Source organism: Trematomus bernacchii, unplaced genomic scaffold (genome assembly GCF_902827165.1).
Source record: "Trematomus bernacchii unplaced genomic scaffold, fTreBer1.1, whole genome shotgun sequence".
In the NCBI taxonomy this organism is placed as follows: Eukaryota; Metazoa; Chordata; class Actinopteri; order Perciformes; family Nototheniidae; genus Trematomus; species Trematomus bernacchii.
This window is the reverse complement of record NW_022987567.1, coordinates 3,257,723-3,277,041: the sequence shown is the minus strand read 5'-3', so window position 1 is coordinate 3,277,041 and position 19,319 is coordinate 3,257,723. Positions and strand designations below refer to the sequence as shown.

General features: G+C 42.9%; 1 protein-coding gene across 1 annotated transcript; it reads left to right on the top strand.

Annotated features, from left to right (window-relative positions):
• Positions 1 to 649: 649 nt before the first annotated feature.
• Positions 650 to 19,287, top strand: akna (AT-hook transcription factor). Its single transcript, XM_034126068.1, is given in 23 exon segments — positions 650 to 752; positions 4,283 to 4,881; positions 5,517 to 6,273; positions 6,358 to 6,661; positions 7,560 to 7,634; positions 9,690 to 9,837; positions 10,495 to 10,733; positions 10,811 to 10,929; positions 11,016 to 11,181; positions 12,442 to 12,617; positions 12,728 to 12,877; positions 13,045 to 13,133; positions 13,645 to 13,796; positions 14,289 to 14,395; positions 14,581 to 14,816; positions 14,930 to 15,062; positions 15,541 to 15,666; positions 15,803 to 15,933; positions 16,032 to 16,151; positions 16,337 to 16,453; positions 16,618 to 16,713; positions 16,948 to 17,074; positions 17,543 to 19,287. Coding segments are annotated over 22 exon segments (4,194 nt in total). The 5' UTR covers positions 650 to 752; positions 4,283 to 4,514; the 3' UTR covers positions 17,802 to 19,287.
• Positions 19,288 to 19,319: the final 32 nt, after the last annotated feature.

The following is a 19,319-nucleotide window of genomic DNA, read 5'->3' as shown; positions in this document are numbered from 1 at the left end:
CCTCATAGCCAATCATCAGTCAGTATTTGGATTCAGGCTGTTAAAGAGATTATTTCTGTCCCGATCTTTGCCTGGCAGGCAACATGTTCCACAATAAACTCCACATATTAAATAATATTGTTCAGATTAAGGCTAGAAAGGTTTATGATAAAGTCAGGGCTACAACTTGAATAGAGGAATCATTTTTACGAGGTTGATTAGAACGTTAAACATGCCTGAAATACTAAACTCAGGACGAGAAAATTCCCATAATGTTTTCACACGGGTGAATACTCTGCCAGCTAAATCAGTGCCATACTACACAAGACTGATAATTACCCTCCTAAATATCAAAAACCCAGGCTTTGTTTGGAGAAATTAATTCATGTGGCTCCTTCAGAATTAAGGTACCAACAATACGAGGTACAAATGCGTCTGATTGCGGGTTATTTACGTTTGTTTTAAAAAAAGTAAATAATGGTAACGATAACGAACTTTTGAAACTGGCACTGACTGTTACGTCGCTTAGTTACACTTAACGTTACTCCGTTACAGTTGAATTTAGACAACAACGTTGCTAAATTCAGTTTAACGAAGGTTTAGGAGTTGAAGAAACCTCGGTAACCTGTTTCTGTGGGTGGGGGTTTGTTGTGGTGTGTGTGCCATAGTGACACGGGGGTGGGTCCTCTCGGAAGTTTAGCGGTTTTCAAGGCAACCGACCCCCGTTGCTGTGCTCTGCCTTCTGAAGCCAATGTGTCCCTCCGCGGTATGAGGTACGTTTGCAATGTTGATGAAAGTTTATTTCACTCTAAAACAGTGTTATTTTTATTTCTCTGTGGGCATAGTCTGCAAAAGTGAAACATATTGATGCTATGTGTTCCAGCCTGACTGGTTCTTGAGCAGTTGTTGAGCCAGTCTTTCTGCAGCAGGGCTGCAGCATGTGTTGCTTCAGTCCGTCTGAAACTGTGAACCTGAAACACTGTGAGGGCTTCAGTGTTAGAGACCCCTCTGTGTCAAGACATGAGGACATGTTTACTCTGTGCAGGAATCAGATTTTTTAATCAATTCCAACTTGGTGGTAAAATACATGTTTCATCTGATGGATATGTTATCACCAGCAAGCAACTAGAGAAAACTTATTATCATTTTGTGAGCCAACAGGTGTTTCCCACTCAGTGATATTTGTTTATCTTATACTTATGTATCACTCATATAGGTATCAAACACTTTTATTAAATACCGCCACCATCTTCTTTCTTCTTCCCCTTTACACAAATCAGCTGTATAAGAGCTTAGTCTTGTAAAGCATAGACCAAAATCAAATAAGTGTTACAAATCATGAAACAATTCATCAAAGAACAGGCAAACAATAGTCAAAACAATTGTTTTTGTTGAGTAAATGGTATTTAATGAACTGCTTGATGTTTACGAAAAGGACTTTGCTTTTAGAAGAATAATGGGAATTTCTATTAAATTGCTATTTCAGCAAATTAATTGTGAAATCTGCTTTTTTTAAGGTTAGGGTTCATTATTTTTAAATCAAGGCCTTTAATTAGCAGCTCGTTGGTTAACATGTTTTTATAATTGATTAATACATTTATAGACAAAACATTATTTATTTGCAAATTAACGTTCAGTCTATAAATCAGAAGGAAATTGTAAAAAAAAGAGCCAAAGTGACGGCAAAATAAAATTGAATTCACAGTGAAATTAAGTAAAAACTCATATTTTAATTCTGAGACTAGAACATTTTTTGAATTTTTTTCATTTCCCCCAATTAATAACTTGAGTATAATAGTATTATTTAAGATAACATTTCATATAATGATAACATTTCAGGAGTTTACCAATCAACTAATGATTCCAGGATGATTTGAAGTAGTTGAACAGTTTCATTCAGGCACTCCTCGGTCAGCACACTGAGTCTTCTGAGTAAGGAGATTATCTGTCATGTATTAGTGACCAGGTCGTCCTGAGCAGGACACACACCTCGCTCTGCCAGCCTGTGGAGCAGCTCCACTCTGCTCAGAATCACCCCGTGTCATCCTGTGAATATTCAGGTAGTGTCTGTTTTACGACAGCTTTGGTGGGACTGGGAATGACAGTCGAGCCAGAAACCCTCCCGCTCTCTTTCTGTCGTTGTTTTCTCTCTCTCTCTCTCTCTCCCTTTATTTCAATACTTTCACCCACCTGTCCAACCTTAGCTGGCCTGACAGCCTGTCTGTCTGTCTGAGCTGAGCTAGCCTCTTTCCTGGAGGTATTCTGATGATCATTGTCTGTTTACAACCGTGAAGCCCCCTCTAAGGGCTTTAGAGCTGCTTAATTCCCCCCATCTGGCGGCTGAGATAAACCCTTAGATAAACCCTTAGTTCCCCCAGGAATGAGCAGGGAGCAGAGCAACAGGTGAGATGTTTCTTTGCTTTATTCGAAAGAGAAGATCATAAATCAAATATCTATGGAAAACTTAGAAAGTCTTTAATGGAGGATATTTCGTCTGTTCTCTTCTGTACGTGCTGTGAATATGCTAACTGTTAAAGCCCAACACGTGTCTGTCAAACAGAAACAAAGTACCACCAAAAACTGTAACAATTTAGTAAAAGATGGCAGAGCCGGTTACACACAGGAACAGAAGAAGTATTTAGAGCTGTTGTTCAGTAGTAGAACATCTGCAATGCAGCTATCTGAATAGAACAGAGCCATCTTATTTGTTACACCTTTACTTTGCCTATACGTCCAAATGTTTGCTGTGAAAAAGAGCCAAGTGTATGAATGCTTTGGATGCCTATCGTACAATGCCTGAGTTTACAACAAATAACTAAATATGTTATATTTTACTTTATTTTATATAAACATTATGGACATGAATTATTTTACTTTACTTACTATTTTACTGTGTGTGTGTGTGTGTGTGTGTGTGTGTGTGTGTGTGTGTGTGTGTGTGTGTGTGTGTGTGTGTGTGTGTGTGTGTGTGTGTGTGTGTGTGTGTGTGTGTGTGTGTGTGTGTGTGTGTGTGTGTGTGTGTGTGTGTGTGTGTGTGTGTGTGTGTGTGTGTGTGTGTGTGTGTGTGTGTGTGTGTGTGTGTGTGTGTGTGTGTGTGTGTGTGTGTGTGTGTGTGTGTGTGTGTGTGTGTGTGTGTGTGTGTGTGTGTGTGTGTGTGTGTGTGTGTGTGTGTGTGTGTGTGTGTGTGTGTTGGATAGAGACTCTGTAAGAAGCATCAGGCTAATAATCTTCTTGCAGTAATCTGGGATATTGTTGATAAAGACAAAGGCGCATGGTGACCACTTCTCTCAATGAGAATACTGCTTCTAAAAATGTAATATCCTGAATGTATATAAAAGGATAAATAGATTATGTAGAAATGGTGCTGTTACACTCTAAAGTTCCTTTAGTAAATCTTTTATAGAGATGGACTCAATGTACTTTTGAAAATGTGTTATTTAGATGATGTAAGTATACATTTTGGTGTGAGGCTCTGGGATTTATGTTAAGACTAGTCAGAGATGTATCACAGATGCTGGAAAGCACAGCTCGTGTTGTGTGGTTGCCATAGTGACCGTTGCATCTCTAGGCCAGTTCTTGGGGGACTAACAGTCTAATCCAATCTCCATTAGATGTAGGATGTGTGTATGTTTACTGTTAAGGCTGAGTTGTGCAACCTGACAGCACAGGATCTAAGGAGGGGTAATAAGGTACATGACCAACTTAATGTCCCTTTGGATCAAAATGTGTCATACTGTGACTGAACTGTGAAACCACGGCAAGTGCATAATGAAATAAATAACCCACACGAACTGTACGTGAAACATTCTAATACAGTTTTGCTTGCTTTAGGCATAATATTTATTATGCATACCTGAAATAATTCCTAATTTTAGGGCTGGAGCTTGTTATTAAATTCATGATAAGCTAATCAAAGTTAGAAAATTGCTTCATTTTAACAGTCAAGGTTTGGAATATGCTTACATTTGGAATGAAAACAACCCCACCACTAAACTACTTTGAAATGTTCTGGGTTCTCACACTGTACATTGACAGGACCGGAGCTTGCTAAACATTAAATAATCACGATCAAAACATACTCAATTACATTCATAGTAACAAAGTAAGTGACAAAAGCTTCAAAAGCCTGGAAATATTTGGTTACGGTACATTCAAAGTGCTTTCTTCCATCTTGTAAAGCTGTAAGCATAAACCCATGCAGAGAGTGGTTTGTACAGGAAGTGCAGTATTCTATCAGGATATGACCACCCTGTGATGTAATAAGTTAAACATACTAAACTGAGAGTACAATTGTGTTTTTCAGGAACTGCATTCAAAGAGATCCCCCCCTTCCTTAAGACTGCAGACTGACTGAAACCCCCTCCTTAGCTCTACCTCTGGATTGTAACCACTTTTCTGACCTGTAATCGATGACCTTCTGCAGTCATGGCTTTGAACGTGTTCCTCACAGCAGATCCAGATCAACAAGAAAGGATGAAGGACGCTACAGTGCCAGGCTAAGACCATCTGAGGTCAGAGCTGAGGCCTAGAGGAGAATGGAGAGAATAAATAATACCAAAGCAGGGGTGATTTGCTGGACCCCTGCCCCGGCCCCCAGCTCGCCCACCAGCTCTGTGATATATGAGGAGGACTGGGATGGTGAGGATGAAGAACAGACAGAGAAAAAGGACGACTTTGATAGCCAGATGGACGAGAATGGCATCATCGGACTGTCTGAAGCACTGGAGGATGCAGGGTTGGTGGACTCGGATGCAGATTGTAATTCAAACTCCCGTGGACCCCTCACCCCAGAGGAGGAAGACCCTAGTGGGCATGAGAGTGAGACGCCTGAGGAGCTGAGCAACAACCTGAGTGAACATCTGTCCCACACCGAATCAGAAGAGGACCAATCACTGTCATCATGTGAGTCTTTAACCTTGCCTTTGATGTATTCTAGATCTGCTAAAAATGCACCCAAACGAATATACTGCTCGTTATTTTAGCTCATAAATCTAAACTAAGACTTTAAGTAAAGTTTAAGTTTTAATCAAAACATATAGAGAAAAAAAAATAGGATAGGACTTCTCAAGGCTACCATAAGTCCACAATCACTTCTACCAATACATTACACTGAATTGATTGGACTCGAACATGTCTTAAAGCCGAAGCTGATGTCATCAGGTTGCCATTTGGCTTTTGTATTATTGGCTGTTTATTGGCTATAATACCATTATCGTACACAAACCTAAGTTCATCATCACTGCTATCTATTTTTCCATCTCTACGTCAAGGTCAAATATCAATAAGCAAAACAGGTCTTTGTGTGGATGGGGGTTTTAACAGTTTTTGAAATGTACAGCAAGTTCATGTCAATTTGGACATAGTTATTGGGCAATACCAGTTTACCCTCTTCAACTTGAATATATATCTTGCAAACGCACTTAAGAGATTCCTTAAAAGCTAGACGAGCATGACCCCTATCTGGTGGGAGATGATTTATGCCTTCGCTGTGTTGAAACCTGTCTTCACCTTTCTCCATAACTCCATGTGTCTGGCAGATGAGGACTTGATTGAGAGCTTTAAAGCACACAAGTTGGCTGAAAAGGTCGGGCAAGAAGAGCCGGGGAAAGAGTGTGTCTCTGAGTGGGACAAAATGGAGGAGAAAGATGGAGAGGTAGCAGGGAAGAGGAGTGACAGGAAGAGAGAAAACGATCAACACAAAAGAGAGATTGGAACTTCCAATGGCTTTTCTGAAAGCCATACTTCCAAAGAAGAGATTGAGAAGACCAACTCTAAGCCATATTGTAGTGCTCACCTGTCAGAGATGGAACCTGTCAGAATATCCCAGCCTGCCTCCCCTCTCACAGCGCTCTCCTTCCCCCACCTTCTCCACTTCACCCCTGAGGAAATGGCTGCTGCTCAGGGCATAGACACTGAAACCTTTCCAGACAACAGCGCCGCTGAAAGTCTTCCAGAATCACATCGCAGCCACCTAAGCCTCATGTCCAGTCCTCGCTGTCCTGAGGTAAAGCCCAGGGCTTCTCTTCAGCCGGCAGACATGTTTTCTGATGAAGGAACCTCAAATCATTGCAGTCGAGTTAGTAAATTGCCCTTAAAGGCACAAGATAAGTCTGATAAACAACCAAGTCCCTCACCAAGGAAGTTGAGGCAGCCATCTCCTGAAGCAACATATCCACAGGCTCGATCCCTCGGCTCAGCCAAGTCCTTAAAATTCAAACAGAAAACAGCGAGTCCTGACAGAGAGTCGAGGATACCCAGACCCAGGAGTAATGCTGCTGAAGTGGACGAGTCCAGGTGAGACACTGTTTTAACACACGTAATGCTGCAGCTTTTCACACATACTGATGCACTCACCATGATTTATATTTGTATTTCCAGAAAAGGGCCTCTGAGTTATCGCATACCAGACTTCTCCAACGTGGAGCCCAGGGTCTTTTTCCCAAAAGATGGTTACACCCCCCCTAAGAGTAGCCGCTGTTTCAAGAGAGAGTCCTTGTCCCCTGGGCCCCCCTTCATGTTCAAATCCCCCGCTGACATCGTGAAAGAAGTCCTGCTGAACTCCCATAATACATCTCCTGCCTCATCAGACTCCAACAAGCCAATCAGCAGTGCCCTGAACTCCAGCGTGCCTCAGGACTTCAGATCCCGCCTGCAGGCCTCCGACCTGCTGGACCAGCTGCAGGTACTGTCAGAGGCTGAGAGAGCATCTACGGTAGCTGGCTGAACCTGAGTTTAAACAAAGCTTTTCAAAGATAGTCTATTAGGGTTAGGGTTAGGGTTAGCTAGCTTCACGTGTTATGAAAGACACAGAAAGCTTATCTTTTGGAAAGCCTCTTGAGAGTCTTTTTGCAGTTAAAAAGACAACTTTTTGTCCCCCTATTTTATATCCAACAAGTGGAAATTCAGGTGATTATTTGAAGTTGTATTTATGTTTGAAGTTGTCAGATCACTTAACTAAAAACTACTTTTGATAGAGATTTGGTCAGCAAAGCAGTGCAGGAGTAACTGCAAAGATAACATCACCATTTTATGAAATGTTTTGTACATTACATAAACAGAAGTATGTGACAACCCACATGTTATTGTTCCCCACTCTTACAATAATATTTAAACAGCTGCTGCTCCAACATCTGATCAGTTTTTGGAACCTGCTGCATGTTCAGCCACAAGAGCATCAGTGAGTCCAACACTGATGCCAGGTGATAGAGACACAATGGGGGTTCCAGTTGATCAGCGTTGGGTGTGGTTGAGGTCAGAGCAGGCCAGGCAAGTTCTTCCACACAAACTATTACTTCATGGAGCGGGGACTGTGCACAGGAAAGGCTCTTCCCTAAACTGGTGACACAAAGTTGGATGCACGCTTTGGTCTGAAATATGATCGTAAGCTGTAGCGTCTATGCTTTATCGGAATGAATGGGACCAAACGATGAAGAAGTATTTTTAATCTACTCTGTTTATCTTCGTCAAACTTATGAATAAGACCTACTGTAACACTACGTCTTGTTTCGTTCTCTCTGCCCACTCATTCCCCACCCAATCTCTTCCTCTTCTTCCCTTCCTCACACCCTCCCCCCCTGCAGGACGACTACTACAGACTGCTGACTAAGCACGCCGAGGCGGAGAACACCATTGATCGCCTGCGTCTGGAAGCCAAGGTAGTTCATCTGGAAATCAGGCTGTCATTTATCACTATGTATATGCAGGGTTATAAAGGACCGTGCATCGGGGCCTAAAGATTGATTCTTTCCCTCAGCTTTAAATCACTATAGCACCTTTAAGTCATGAGATGGATAAAGGTGATAATAATAATAATAATAATAATGGGTTCCATTTATAAAGCACTTCATATTTGATTTCAAATCCCGAAGTGATACAATATTCAAGGGAAACATTGTCTCTGAACATCGGTGGAAGACATGAATGTATAACAAAAATACATATTTGACTTTATTGTCTTATAATGTGAGCAATAGCTTTGTGAAGGGGGCGGCAGTGAAAGCATCTTAATGTTTGCTTAACTTTTGACAATATAAGATAATTTTTCATATCAAATCTGATAGACATCATACATTGATACAGTTTTATGTTTAAACACAGGCTGCAAGAAAATGTAAAGTCACTTTTGTAGAAAACTATTCTTTTCTCAAAGATTCAAGGGATACATGCGTGAACAAATGTAATAACAAAACACCAGATAAGTTCAAAACAAATTACGAGAAGACAGGGAAAAGGTGTGAAGACATTTCAATAAATTAACAATAATCGTAACAAAAGAGACTGTTCTGGTATTAAATTGGTTACTGTAAGTGAAATTGTTACATTAAAGAGTTCAATATAGAACAATATGCACATACATACAATTGCACTCATTTGTATACATTTGTAGTAGACCTTAAGAGATATATAGACACACATACATCACATCACATGTACTACATATCCAAGGTCACATGACATGGCTAAATATATAAAACATCTGTTATAAGAAGGTCCTCTTGGGACTTTTAGCCAATGACTGTCCTCGCTTTGTGTGTGTTTTGTAGGGTTCATTGTCCGTTGATTGAGCAGACAGACTATTGATTGGGGTTTTCTTTTATTCAAACAGCCCATAGATAATTACATTCACTTATTGTTTGGGTGTTAGTGTAGCAATGAAATATGACAGGCATTACTCAACTGTATTCTGTGCCTTTTAATGTGTATTGTCACAATAACTTCTCCAAGGACAGGAACACCCAGGCAGGGATGATGAAAGAGTATCAATATATACATATTCATAATCTCATAATTGTCTATATAAATTCAAGCAGTGCAACAGAAGCCACATTAAGACAATCAAGCAACAATTACAATATTATATGATTTAAGTTGTAAAATATGCTAATTTCTTTATTTCTTGTTGTCTGTTTTTATTCCTATATTTATTGTGTCTACGGTACAGGACTTTATAGATCCAGGAGAGCAGGAGCAGGCATGTTCAGCGTCTCACAGACAGAGAGTAAGTCAGAGCCAGAGAGAGAGTAGGAGAGACAGGAGAAGGCTAGGGTAGGAACTCCACCATCAGCAACAATTACCGAGCCAACCGGGCTGTATGCATCTCCTCCATCTCCTTCACCATCACACTGAAGCACCATCTGCCCCCACCCCCCCTCTGCTAGTATAACATGACACAGGCTCAATCGAGGGGTGGCTTTGCACCGTCATCTATTCTGATTTGTTTCTGGTTTTGTACATCTCTTAATGTCAGTGCTGTTTACAAGAAACGTAGCTTAAGAAACCATACTTTACATGAATCTTGTTATCTTATAAAAAAATATTTGTTTTAAAGGGACTGTTGATGTCGGCTTGAGGTCATCATGATTTATTGCTCAGAGGGGAGGGGCGTCTATTCATTGTGAGTTCCATTCAATTCCGTTATTTGTGTTAAAGCATAATGAGTTGGCTTAGGTTTGTAAAACAGACATTTAGAGAAAGCCCCTCCTCCCTAAATCAACAAAGAGTTATGTTGATCACTCGTGGGTTAGAGCTCGTTGTGAATAGAGCTTTGTGCCCCGGACATTTTGCCTTGCTATAATATATGCTTGTTGGCACTGTGCTTACCATCTGATCGCGACACTTGGTCTAACAATGGGGAAGTCTTCAAATGTTTCCTCTATGGAAGGTAATAGATGTGCCAATATACCACTAGACTTGTTTTACTTCTCCACCAGGTGAACCTGTTCTCCGACCCCCCAAAGCCCGGCCACTTGGTGCAGTCCGGACCGAACCAAGGCTCCTCAAAGATCATGGTGCTGGACTTCCCTCGGGCTCAGAGGGCAGAGATAAGCTCCGCCTCTCTCCATCCAAATGGACAACAGAGTACAACAATCTTATTCCATTTCATTTCATATATCGTTTATCATAAAAATGGATGATTCAGCTTCCCCTTTAGCCACCTGAGTCACACCTCTACTGATGTATTTCCGTACGATGAGATATTTTATACTTCCACTTTGGAAGCCAATGTTGTAGTTTTTACTCCATTTATTTGACATGTTTAGTTACTCGTTACATTACAGATTCAGAATATTAGCTAAAACAAAATATAAATCAACTAATAAATCAACTTTGAATTCTATATAATAATACAAGTAAAGGTTAATAAATCCAGCACAGCTATTTGGATAGGCTCCATCTTTACTAGCTGTCTGAACACAATAATGCATAAATAATCATAATCCAGACATTTCATATACATGTTTCCGTAATTGGCCTTTAGGCTTTTGGTACTTAAGTATATTTTGATGCCAATACTTTTGTACATTTATTTAAGTCTGATTTTGAATGCAGGACTCTAATTTGTAACAGAGTATTTTAACAATTTAGTCTAGGTACTTTTACTTAGGTACAACATCTGAGTACCTCTTCCACCACTGTTTACATTTTCATCAAAGTGAAAGCTGCTAGCTGCTAGAATGTTGCCTTATTCTCTAAAGCTTGCATTATCTTCTTCCCTCTGCACCTGTGTGTCAACAGGAAGTCCATCAGCCTGTTCTTCCACAGAAAGCCCAGACCCTCAGGCGGGACAGCAGCTGGCCAGCATTCTCTACTATCAGGCCGACAAGTTCCTCCAGCAGGTACGAGATCCTTTAAAACTATCAACAGTGATGCTAGAGCTTAGATGATGTGATGAAAATATTAACGTTTTTACTCAGATGCAGACTTTTGAGGATCTCCTGGAGAGCAAAAGACTCAAACCTCTGGATCAGAAGAAGGTAGGAACTTTAACAGTTTAAACCGTTTGGAAGAATGTCCTCTTAAAGCCCCCTCCTTTAATGAAGCTCTTCTCCAGGGGGTCTCACAGCTCGCTGAGGGGCTCGACTCTTTGGAAAGGGGATACCTGTTAGCCAGGGATGACTGCAAACTCCTGCAGCAGCGAGGATCAGAAAACAGCTTCTTTGACCGTGACCGGTGAGAGTAGAAGATTAAAACATCACAGGTGAAATGTATCTTCCATACCTCTGTGCGCTCAGTTGTTTGTATGATGTGTGTGACAGGGAGCTGGAGGGGCTGGTCTTTCAGTGTGGGCTGCATATGGACGAGCTGAAGGAGCTGGTGGAACGGATGCAACAGGAGCAGCCAATCAGTGAGGCTCCTCCCTCTCCACCTCCTCACCCCACCCCCTCATCTGGCCCCTCTGAGGGGGAAGAAACTCACACACAGGTACCATCAGCTCTCTCTGTATTTATACACTTCCTTTTTTACTTTTGTATCCGTTGTAAAGTCCATAAATAGTTTTTTTCCTTTCTAAAATAAATGTCTGTCTTAAGGCGTTTGCTCTCCTGCTTGTCACGCACAACAGGGTGCAAGTCCTTACAAGTTATATCAATTATATCTTTATTTAATGAATCACTTTATTCAAATCGTTGGAGGATTTGCATTTTTCTTAGGATGATAAGGTTATAAAATATGACGGCAGACGTGTAAAAAGCTTCATTTGAAAAACACAATAGATACTTTTAATATTGTAAACGTGTTGTGGATATTTTTTGCTATTTCCAAAGATTTTATAGAATAAACAATTATTTGATAAATCCAAATATAATTGACACCATATTGTAATTGTAAATAGTATCCCTAAAGCTGGTCCTAGTGCGGATTCAATATTATATTACATCGGATATTTATACTTGTGTTTATAATCTGGGTTAAAGGGGACCTATCATGCAAAATAAAACCCTCTCTCTTTTCCTCCGCACCCAAATCTCTAAAAACGGGGGTTCAACGGAGCTGATTCAGAAACGTTGCTATCAGAAACAATGCCCGACTGTTTTGGACGTAATATGGTCGGTGTTTACATTAGCATCGCTAGCACTCAGAGCTAACCTGTACTGGAGAGCATGTGTGTGAAGAAGCAGGAAATAAAAAGGAACTCACCTTGTGGTATAACCGGAAAGAGAGAAAGCCTTTGAGCTCCATACTGTTTCAGAAAGAATCCTTGATAATCCATGATATGGCGTTTCATCACGGCAGTATTTAGTTTAGACAGTAGCTGCCGGGTCCCGCATGAGCTCTGACCCCCCCTTTTTTATTTGTTATCAATTTCTTTCTTTTTTTAAAGCTTTATACCCAAAATCAGCACTTTAGAAACAGGAAGTGAAATAGAGGGATATGAGGCATGGCTAGAATGGGGGATCTGTTTGGTATTTTGAGCAAAACACTTCATAGACATGTTTTTTATATATTTGTATATATCTGAGACCTATGTTATTGCCTAAAAATAGCATGATAGGTGACCTTTACATGAAATGACATCCCCCAGTCTCAAAAGCACTCATGGAACTCAGCAAAAAGGAGCTTTCAACGTATTGCCCTTTCACATAATTGGACTTTTTTGTAAATGGAGAACACACTCCTGATATGACATGAAAGGATGTAATTGTAGCCAGATTAGATTGTATGTAAAGCTCTCTCTCCTTCCAGAGCCCAGCTGTGCCTGTGCTGGTTGATCCAGGAGAGGCAGCGGCGGTGGAGGTGAGCGCCGGGAGTGAAGAGAGTGTTGAAGAGGAGGAAACTCTCTACCTCAATTCTCTCTACCTCAAACCTCAGAACGGCAAACACAGACATGTTCAACAAGACTTGGCACCGCTGAGGAATCAGTGAGTGGAAAGTGTTTTCAGTTGTTCACTTGTCACGTGTCTTTATTGCGGAAGGATTTTAACAATAGTCTTAATCTAAATGTTTTTACGTTGTTCCTCTCTCTGTCTAGCTACCAAAGCTTAGGGGAGCTCTCCAGACGTATAGACTACAGCCAGAGGGAAGGAGCCCCCCTTTCTGCTGCCTTAAGGAGGCACGTGCAGCCTGGGAGAGAGGACGAGGAGAGACCGTGTCAAGAAACCCTGGAAACATCAGCAGCACAGTAATACTTGCTTACTTTCCTGTCTACATTTGATTACTTTTATCTCGGAATAGTACAATTATACTGAAGAAATTCTAAATATGTATTAAAAAGACATTAATAAATATGGTATGGTAAGAGGCTTGTTCCACTAGCTCCCCTGGACTAAACGATCTCTCTGTTGACAGGAAATCCAAATCAGACCACCAGGACTCTCCTCCTGTCTGCACTAAGAAAGCTCAGAGCAGCAGGTCCAGCCCTCCCCCCTGCAGCCCCTCCATCACCACACCCCCCGCTCATCGTCCCCGCAGCCCCTCCATCACCACACCCCCTGCTCATCGTCCCCACAGCCCCTCCATCACCACACCCCCCGCTCATCCTCCCTGCAGCCCCTCCATCACCACACCCCCCGCTCATCCTCCCCGCAGCCCCTCCATCACCACACCCCCCGCTCATCGTCCCCGCAGCCCCACCACACCCCCCGCTCATCCTCCCTGCAGCCCCTCCATCACCACACCCCCCGCTCATCCTCCCTGCAGCCCCTCCATCACCACACCCCCCGCTCATCCTCCCCGCAGCCCCTCCATCACCACACCCCCCTGCTCATCGTCCCCGCAGCCCCTCCTCCATCACCACACCCCCCGCTCATCGTCCCCGCAGCCCCTCCATCACCACAGCCCCCGCTCATCGTCCCTGCAGCCCCTCCTCCATCACCACACCCCCCGCTCATCGTCCCCGCAGCCCCTCCATCCCCACAGCCCCCGCTCATCGTCCCCACAGCGCCTCCATCACCACACCCCCCGCTCATGGTCCCCGTAGCAGGAGAACGTTAGAGGTGGGAGAGTCCCCCAGCAGCAGTCTGAGCAGTCTGGGGGAGATCACTGCGTTGGAAAGGAGGAACTCCAGACTCCTGAGTGGGATCAGAAGAGTGCTTTCTCAGGTCAGTTCCTTCTGAAATCTGACATGTTCTTACATCCATGGCATGGTTAGAGGAGGCATACATTAATGTCAAGGTAGGTGGCGAGTAGGCAGACATTCTGATAGTGATTTACAGTGCTCTCCTGTTCACATGTAAATCAGGTACAAATAAAGATCATACACTAAAAATATTAAATCCACTAACATTTCTGGACTCGTCTACAAGATCATTTACATCACTAAATGTCTAGAAGGTACGTATCACATTACTGTAGACTGCATACAAAAAGTAAAGAAACATTACTTCAGCAAAACTCAAATCCATCCATCCATTTTCCACCGCTTATCCGGAGTCGGGTCAGACGGCCCCCAAACGTCCCTTTTCCCACAACAACCAGTTTCCAATCCCCACCTTCCACAAGGAGAATGTGTTGATTAAGACAAACAATATTACATCTACATCTAAAATGTGTATCGTCAAATGATGCATAACATTCTGTGTTGTGTTGCTCAGGATGGGATTATCTCCCCGGAGACGGACAGTGGGTTTGTGTGTTCAGAGAGCAGCCGTCTGACTCCTGCTGCAGCGGCCAGTCCTGTCCACCAGAGGGCCTCCGAGAGGTGAGGGCGTCCGGTACATTCTGTGCCTCCACACACCTCATGTTCCATCCCCCACTCCCCACCCCGTTACACACAGCATACTGATGCCCGGCCCTTATTCTCACTGCTTATTATTAATGTATTTATATTATACAGTCTATTGCTAATTAAGCATGTTGTGTTTTCTGTCTTGAATATTCCTCTAGTGTGTCAGTGCCTCAGGAGAGGATACCTCAGATGGTCCCGGTATCAACACCATCTCCGGTTCCCCCACTGTTGCTAAATCAGCCGGCGATGGAGCCCAACAGAACCAGGTCGAGCAGAAGCAGAACAGAGCAGAGGAGACGCATCCTCTCCTGCTCCCCACAGCGCTGCGTCCCTCTGACGGGACAAACCAGAGCCGACAGTGGGACCAGTGAGTTTGGACCCGAGAGTGACAGCTGTGAGTCTCTAAGTTTCGTCCACTGACTAAGATTGTCCTTTTTATTCTATGGTTTCACTGTTGTCCTTTCTTCATTGTATGTGTATCTAACCTGCGGTCCTCCTCTGTCCCAGCCGCTCTCACTGTGTCTGAGCACAAATTCACACAATCCATCAACTCTAGCCCGAGCTTCTCCCTCGCTAGTGCACTGGGTCACCATGACGATCCTCTCAGAGCACTGAGCTCCAGTCAGACTGCGAATCGCAAGTGAGTGTGTGTAGCAGCAGCTGCCATGGCGATAGCTGTGCTGCGTAAACATGGCCAGGTTTATGTCTCCCTGATGATGACGAATAAGAAGAATAAAATGTTCAGATATCTTTCTGAAATGTATAAGTTCACTCCTGTTAGATTTACCCAGCACCATTAAGCCACCCTTAATGTCTCCGTCATCACATTATTGTATGTATTTCATTACAGAACATGCTGCCATTGAATGTGGTTGCATATTAGGAGGTACTCTGTTGTGTCCTGCATGGTGTGGTCCTGCATCCTTATTTTCAAACAGCGTGTGTGTGTTTGGACTGACAGCTGCACAGATACTGACTAGCACTCTGTAAACTGGAATAGTTTTACAGTGCAGCACTTACTGTTTGGCCTTGGATACGTGTGTGGTGGTGAACATTACATAAACTACACAGATTATTCAATGTGATTTTAAAAGTATTTGCTTGTGTGTGTGCTTTAGTGATGCAATCCAGACGCTGCAGGTGGAGGTGCGCCGAATGAGGGAGAGCCTAGATAGCTGTCTGAGGAATAAGAATCCTGTGAGAGCGGCTCCTTCTGCTCACCACAACACCTCTACTCCAATCAGGTCGGTCTCTATTTCCCAGTTGTGACTGCGTAGGGACTTCATTGCTTACGCTCAAAACAAGGCGCGCTGACGCTTTGACCTATGGGTTTGCTTGGATGTCATCTTGTTCTAAATGTGGTGTTCTCCCATTGCTTAGGCCAGGGGAGCGACGGGGTGATGTCAGGGAGAGAATAAACACACGGCCTGTAGATGAGGACGAGGAGTTCACACTGCGGAGAACAACCAGGAAGAGAACACCTTCTTCGAACAGACCAAAAACTAACATCTGTAAGGCTTGATTATATACATACATACATGAGCAAGCACATCCATCGAAGAACAAAGAGCAGATTGGGATTTAATGCATGTCATGTTTTTGTTTTCAGCCACAGGTTCAGAGCCCTCCTCACCTCAGCCTCTGGTGTCCAGGTGTACTCAAACATCCACTGCAGCTCCAGACAGCCACCGCTCACACACGCATACTGTCGGCATCAGAACACAGCCCAGTGAGAACCATCTATCTACATCTACTACAGATGCATAAATAGAAAGAGGACTAGTTGTACATTCATAGCTGTTCTGTTCAAGTCAATACAGACATTTAGTCAAAAGAAGTGTTACTTATGTATTTTAGATTGTATGTACCTGCCTAGTGAGAGTGTGTGTGTGTGTGTGTGTGTGTGTGTTGCAGGGCAGCAGCCTGGTGTGTCTGCACAAGTGTGTGAAGCAGCAGACGTTCCTGACAGCAGAGGGTGGGCTCCTCTTTGTCCTCAGTGTCTGTCACATGGTCCCCGAGGGCGATCTGAAGGTAAGGAGGCTCCTTTCATCCTTTTGGTTTTCTTTCCTTCTACGCGTTTATTCTTACTAGATTTTCTTTGTATTCAGACAAAGGGGAGAAAACCTACATTTGTTGTTGATTTCTTAACAATACTGCAGTTGTCTTCACTAATGCTTGCTTGTTGTATTCCTCAGTGGGGGTTGGGGGTGACAGAGAGCAGCCTCACTCCTCTGGCCGTCGTCTCTGTCCTCTCTGTGGACGCCATGCACCCTGCAGCAGCACGGAGCCAGGTGAGAGGATGTGAACAGAGCTGTACATACCCACCATTACCAGGGCTAATAGAGAGGTGTTAACAGTCATCTCGTAATCCCCCTCATGTGTGGCTGATGACGTCATCCATTACTTGTTCAATCTACATTTGACTATCAGCAGCATTTGTTCTGCTTGGTCACTGTGCTCAGGAAGCACATCAGTTCTGTTTGCAGTAAATAATATGAAGTGTTGACCTGCCCTGTTGTTCACAGCCCCCCCCACACACACAACCTGCCAACCAGCCGAGTCCCCCCACAGAGCGCAGAGGAGCGGATACTTTGCAGCTGCAGCTCCTCCTGCTCTGCTGCAGTGCCTGCCAGTGTGCCCACACCCCCTCCTGTAGGTGACCTGCCCTCTCAACATACACACAAAGCTTTTAGCAAAAACTCACCTGCAGTTGACAAACTAAAAGAGATAGTTTGGATTGTGTGAAGTGGAATGGACGTCCCTCATACAAACACTTTAACCATCACATCAGTTGGACTGTACCAGGGGAAATGCGCAAATGAAGTATAATGTTCAAAGCACAGACAAATCCAAGAGCTCCTCTCAGCTGCAAATCATAAAGCAAACTATGGTACTGCTTGAGAAGGCTCTTAGATAACAAATCTAATAACAAAAATAGTAGCTAAATCATTTATTTGTGTGATGTTAAGATAACAAGTCTTCATAATTCTTTCAGCGCATATATGCTGTAATGTCCTGCTAGCACAGCAATGTGTTGTATTTGTACACAACATGCAACAACTACTATAAAATGTCATATTTAATACATTCTGGCACTTTTCATTCTTACCCTGTCTTTAGGTTGTACTCGTCATCGCCCCTCTACGTGTCTCCTAGCAACAGCCAAGGCAGGTCCTCAGGGGTCAGGGGTCGCAGGGAGGTGAGGAGGAGGAGGCGGCGGCGCTCCCTGTCGATGGACAAGCAGCGCTGCGTGGACAGCTCTCTGGAGAGGGCCATCAGAGCAGCACGGAGCATGAGACACACCTCCGGACACATGGCTCGCTCTCTGAAGTCCGGCCTGCACTACCAGAGGCTCCTCGCCCAGGCCTGCAGCCTCTAGTCTGAACTGGAAACATCACCGTGTGCAGGACCAGCTGAATTAAACACCTCGTATCATTCCCTTCTTTGTAACTTGTCTTTGGAGAAAAAACTGTTACTGTAGCTTTGTTTACGGCACTTTTAAAAAGGGTAAGTCATGGCAACATTTGATTATTTTCAAATGGGCTACTATGAGGTACTTGTCTATGATCAGTGAATTACTAACAGTAGAGGATGAATTGGGAGGCTGTGGCTCAGTGGATAGTGTGCTGGACTTCGAATCAGGAGATAGCAAGTTCGAGTCCCACTGCATGTCGTTGTGTCCCTGGGCAAGACACTTCACCCCAAATTGCTCCTGTGGGGATTGTCCACAGTACTCAATGTGTGTAAGTCGCTTTGGATAAAAGCGTCTAACAAATGACATGTAATGTAATTGCACACCTCCAGTTTTGAGAATAATAAGCTAAGTAATATTGTGCCGTGGATCGGAGCTGCTGCAAAACGTATTTGACCTAAAAATAAACAAATATCAGTTCAAGTGTACACTATATTAGAGTGCCTTGCTGTCAGAAAGGCTTTCCAATGGGGAACTAAAGCCATTAACATGCAGTGATTTCCCCTCACAGAATACAAGGGGTCCTGGTCTACTGCTGCCTTGAATGGTTAGTTTGTGTGTGTGACTTTGGTGAAACCGAAAAAACTATTTATTACATGATTTAATACACACATAACGAACTGATCAAGGCTATGGAAAGTACCCCATACAACCCCCATTTAAAAATATCCAAACTATCCCTCTGAATCTCAGGTGGCCAAACGTACATTTCCTTTCCTTCAGCAATCGTCATAATCCTTTTCAAATATGTTGTGGCATACGGTTCATAGAAATGACATACTTGGCTGTCCTGGAGCAGTTGTTACTTTGAGCTATTTATTCATCATGCTGTTTATTAATAATGTGAATCTAGTTTTTGTAATTCTAAAAATAAGTTCAGGATATCAGTGTTATTTTGAGTTTGTGTATGAGCTTTGTTTTCCCCTTTTAATACTGTAGCATGCTGCGCTGTAAATGAAATGCACTCCTAATGCAACTGTTGTTGTAGACGGCTAACGAGAGACCACTATGGACCAAGTGGTGGACAGCCTTGTAACCCTGTAATGCTGGATTTGCCCTAATTAGTCCACTTGTATGTTGTCTGTAGAGAATACACATTTTGAACTGTGTGAATTCATTTTGTACAATAGTTTCTAAGAAGCAGGTCTACTGTAACTGGACAGCTTGATATGTTTTTATACAAAAGAGAATATATAAACTATTTTTATGGATTGTATTTACTGTATTTGGTTGAAATATACCATAGAACTGTTTTGTTTAAGTGAAATCTGATTTTTACTCATTTCTAATCCTTTTTTGTACCATTATTTTTCAAACTGTAGATCCTTTTGTTATATTTTCAGTAAACTCTTTGCAGCTATCCCAAAGGAGCCAAATAAAAGGTTAAATGTAACATTCGGTTTTGCTGTTTTGCCTTTTCAAGAA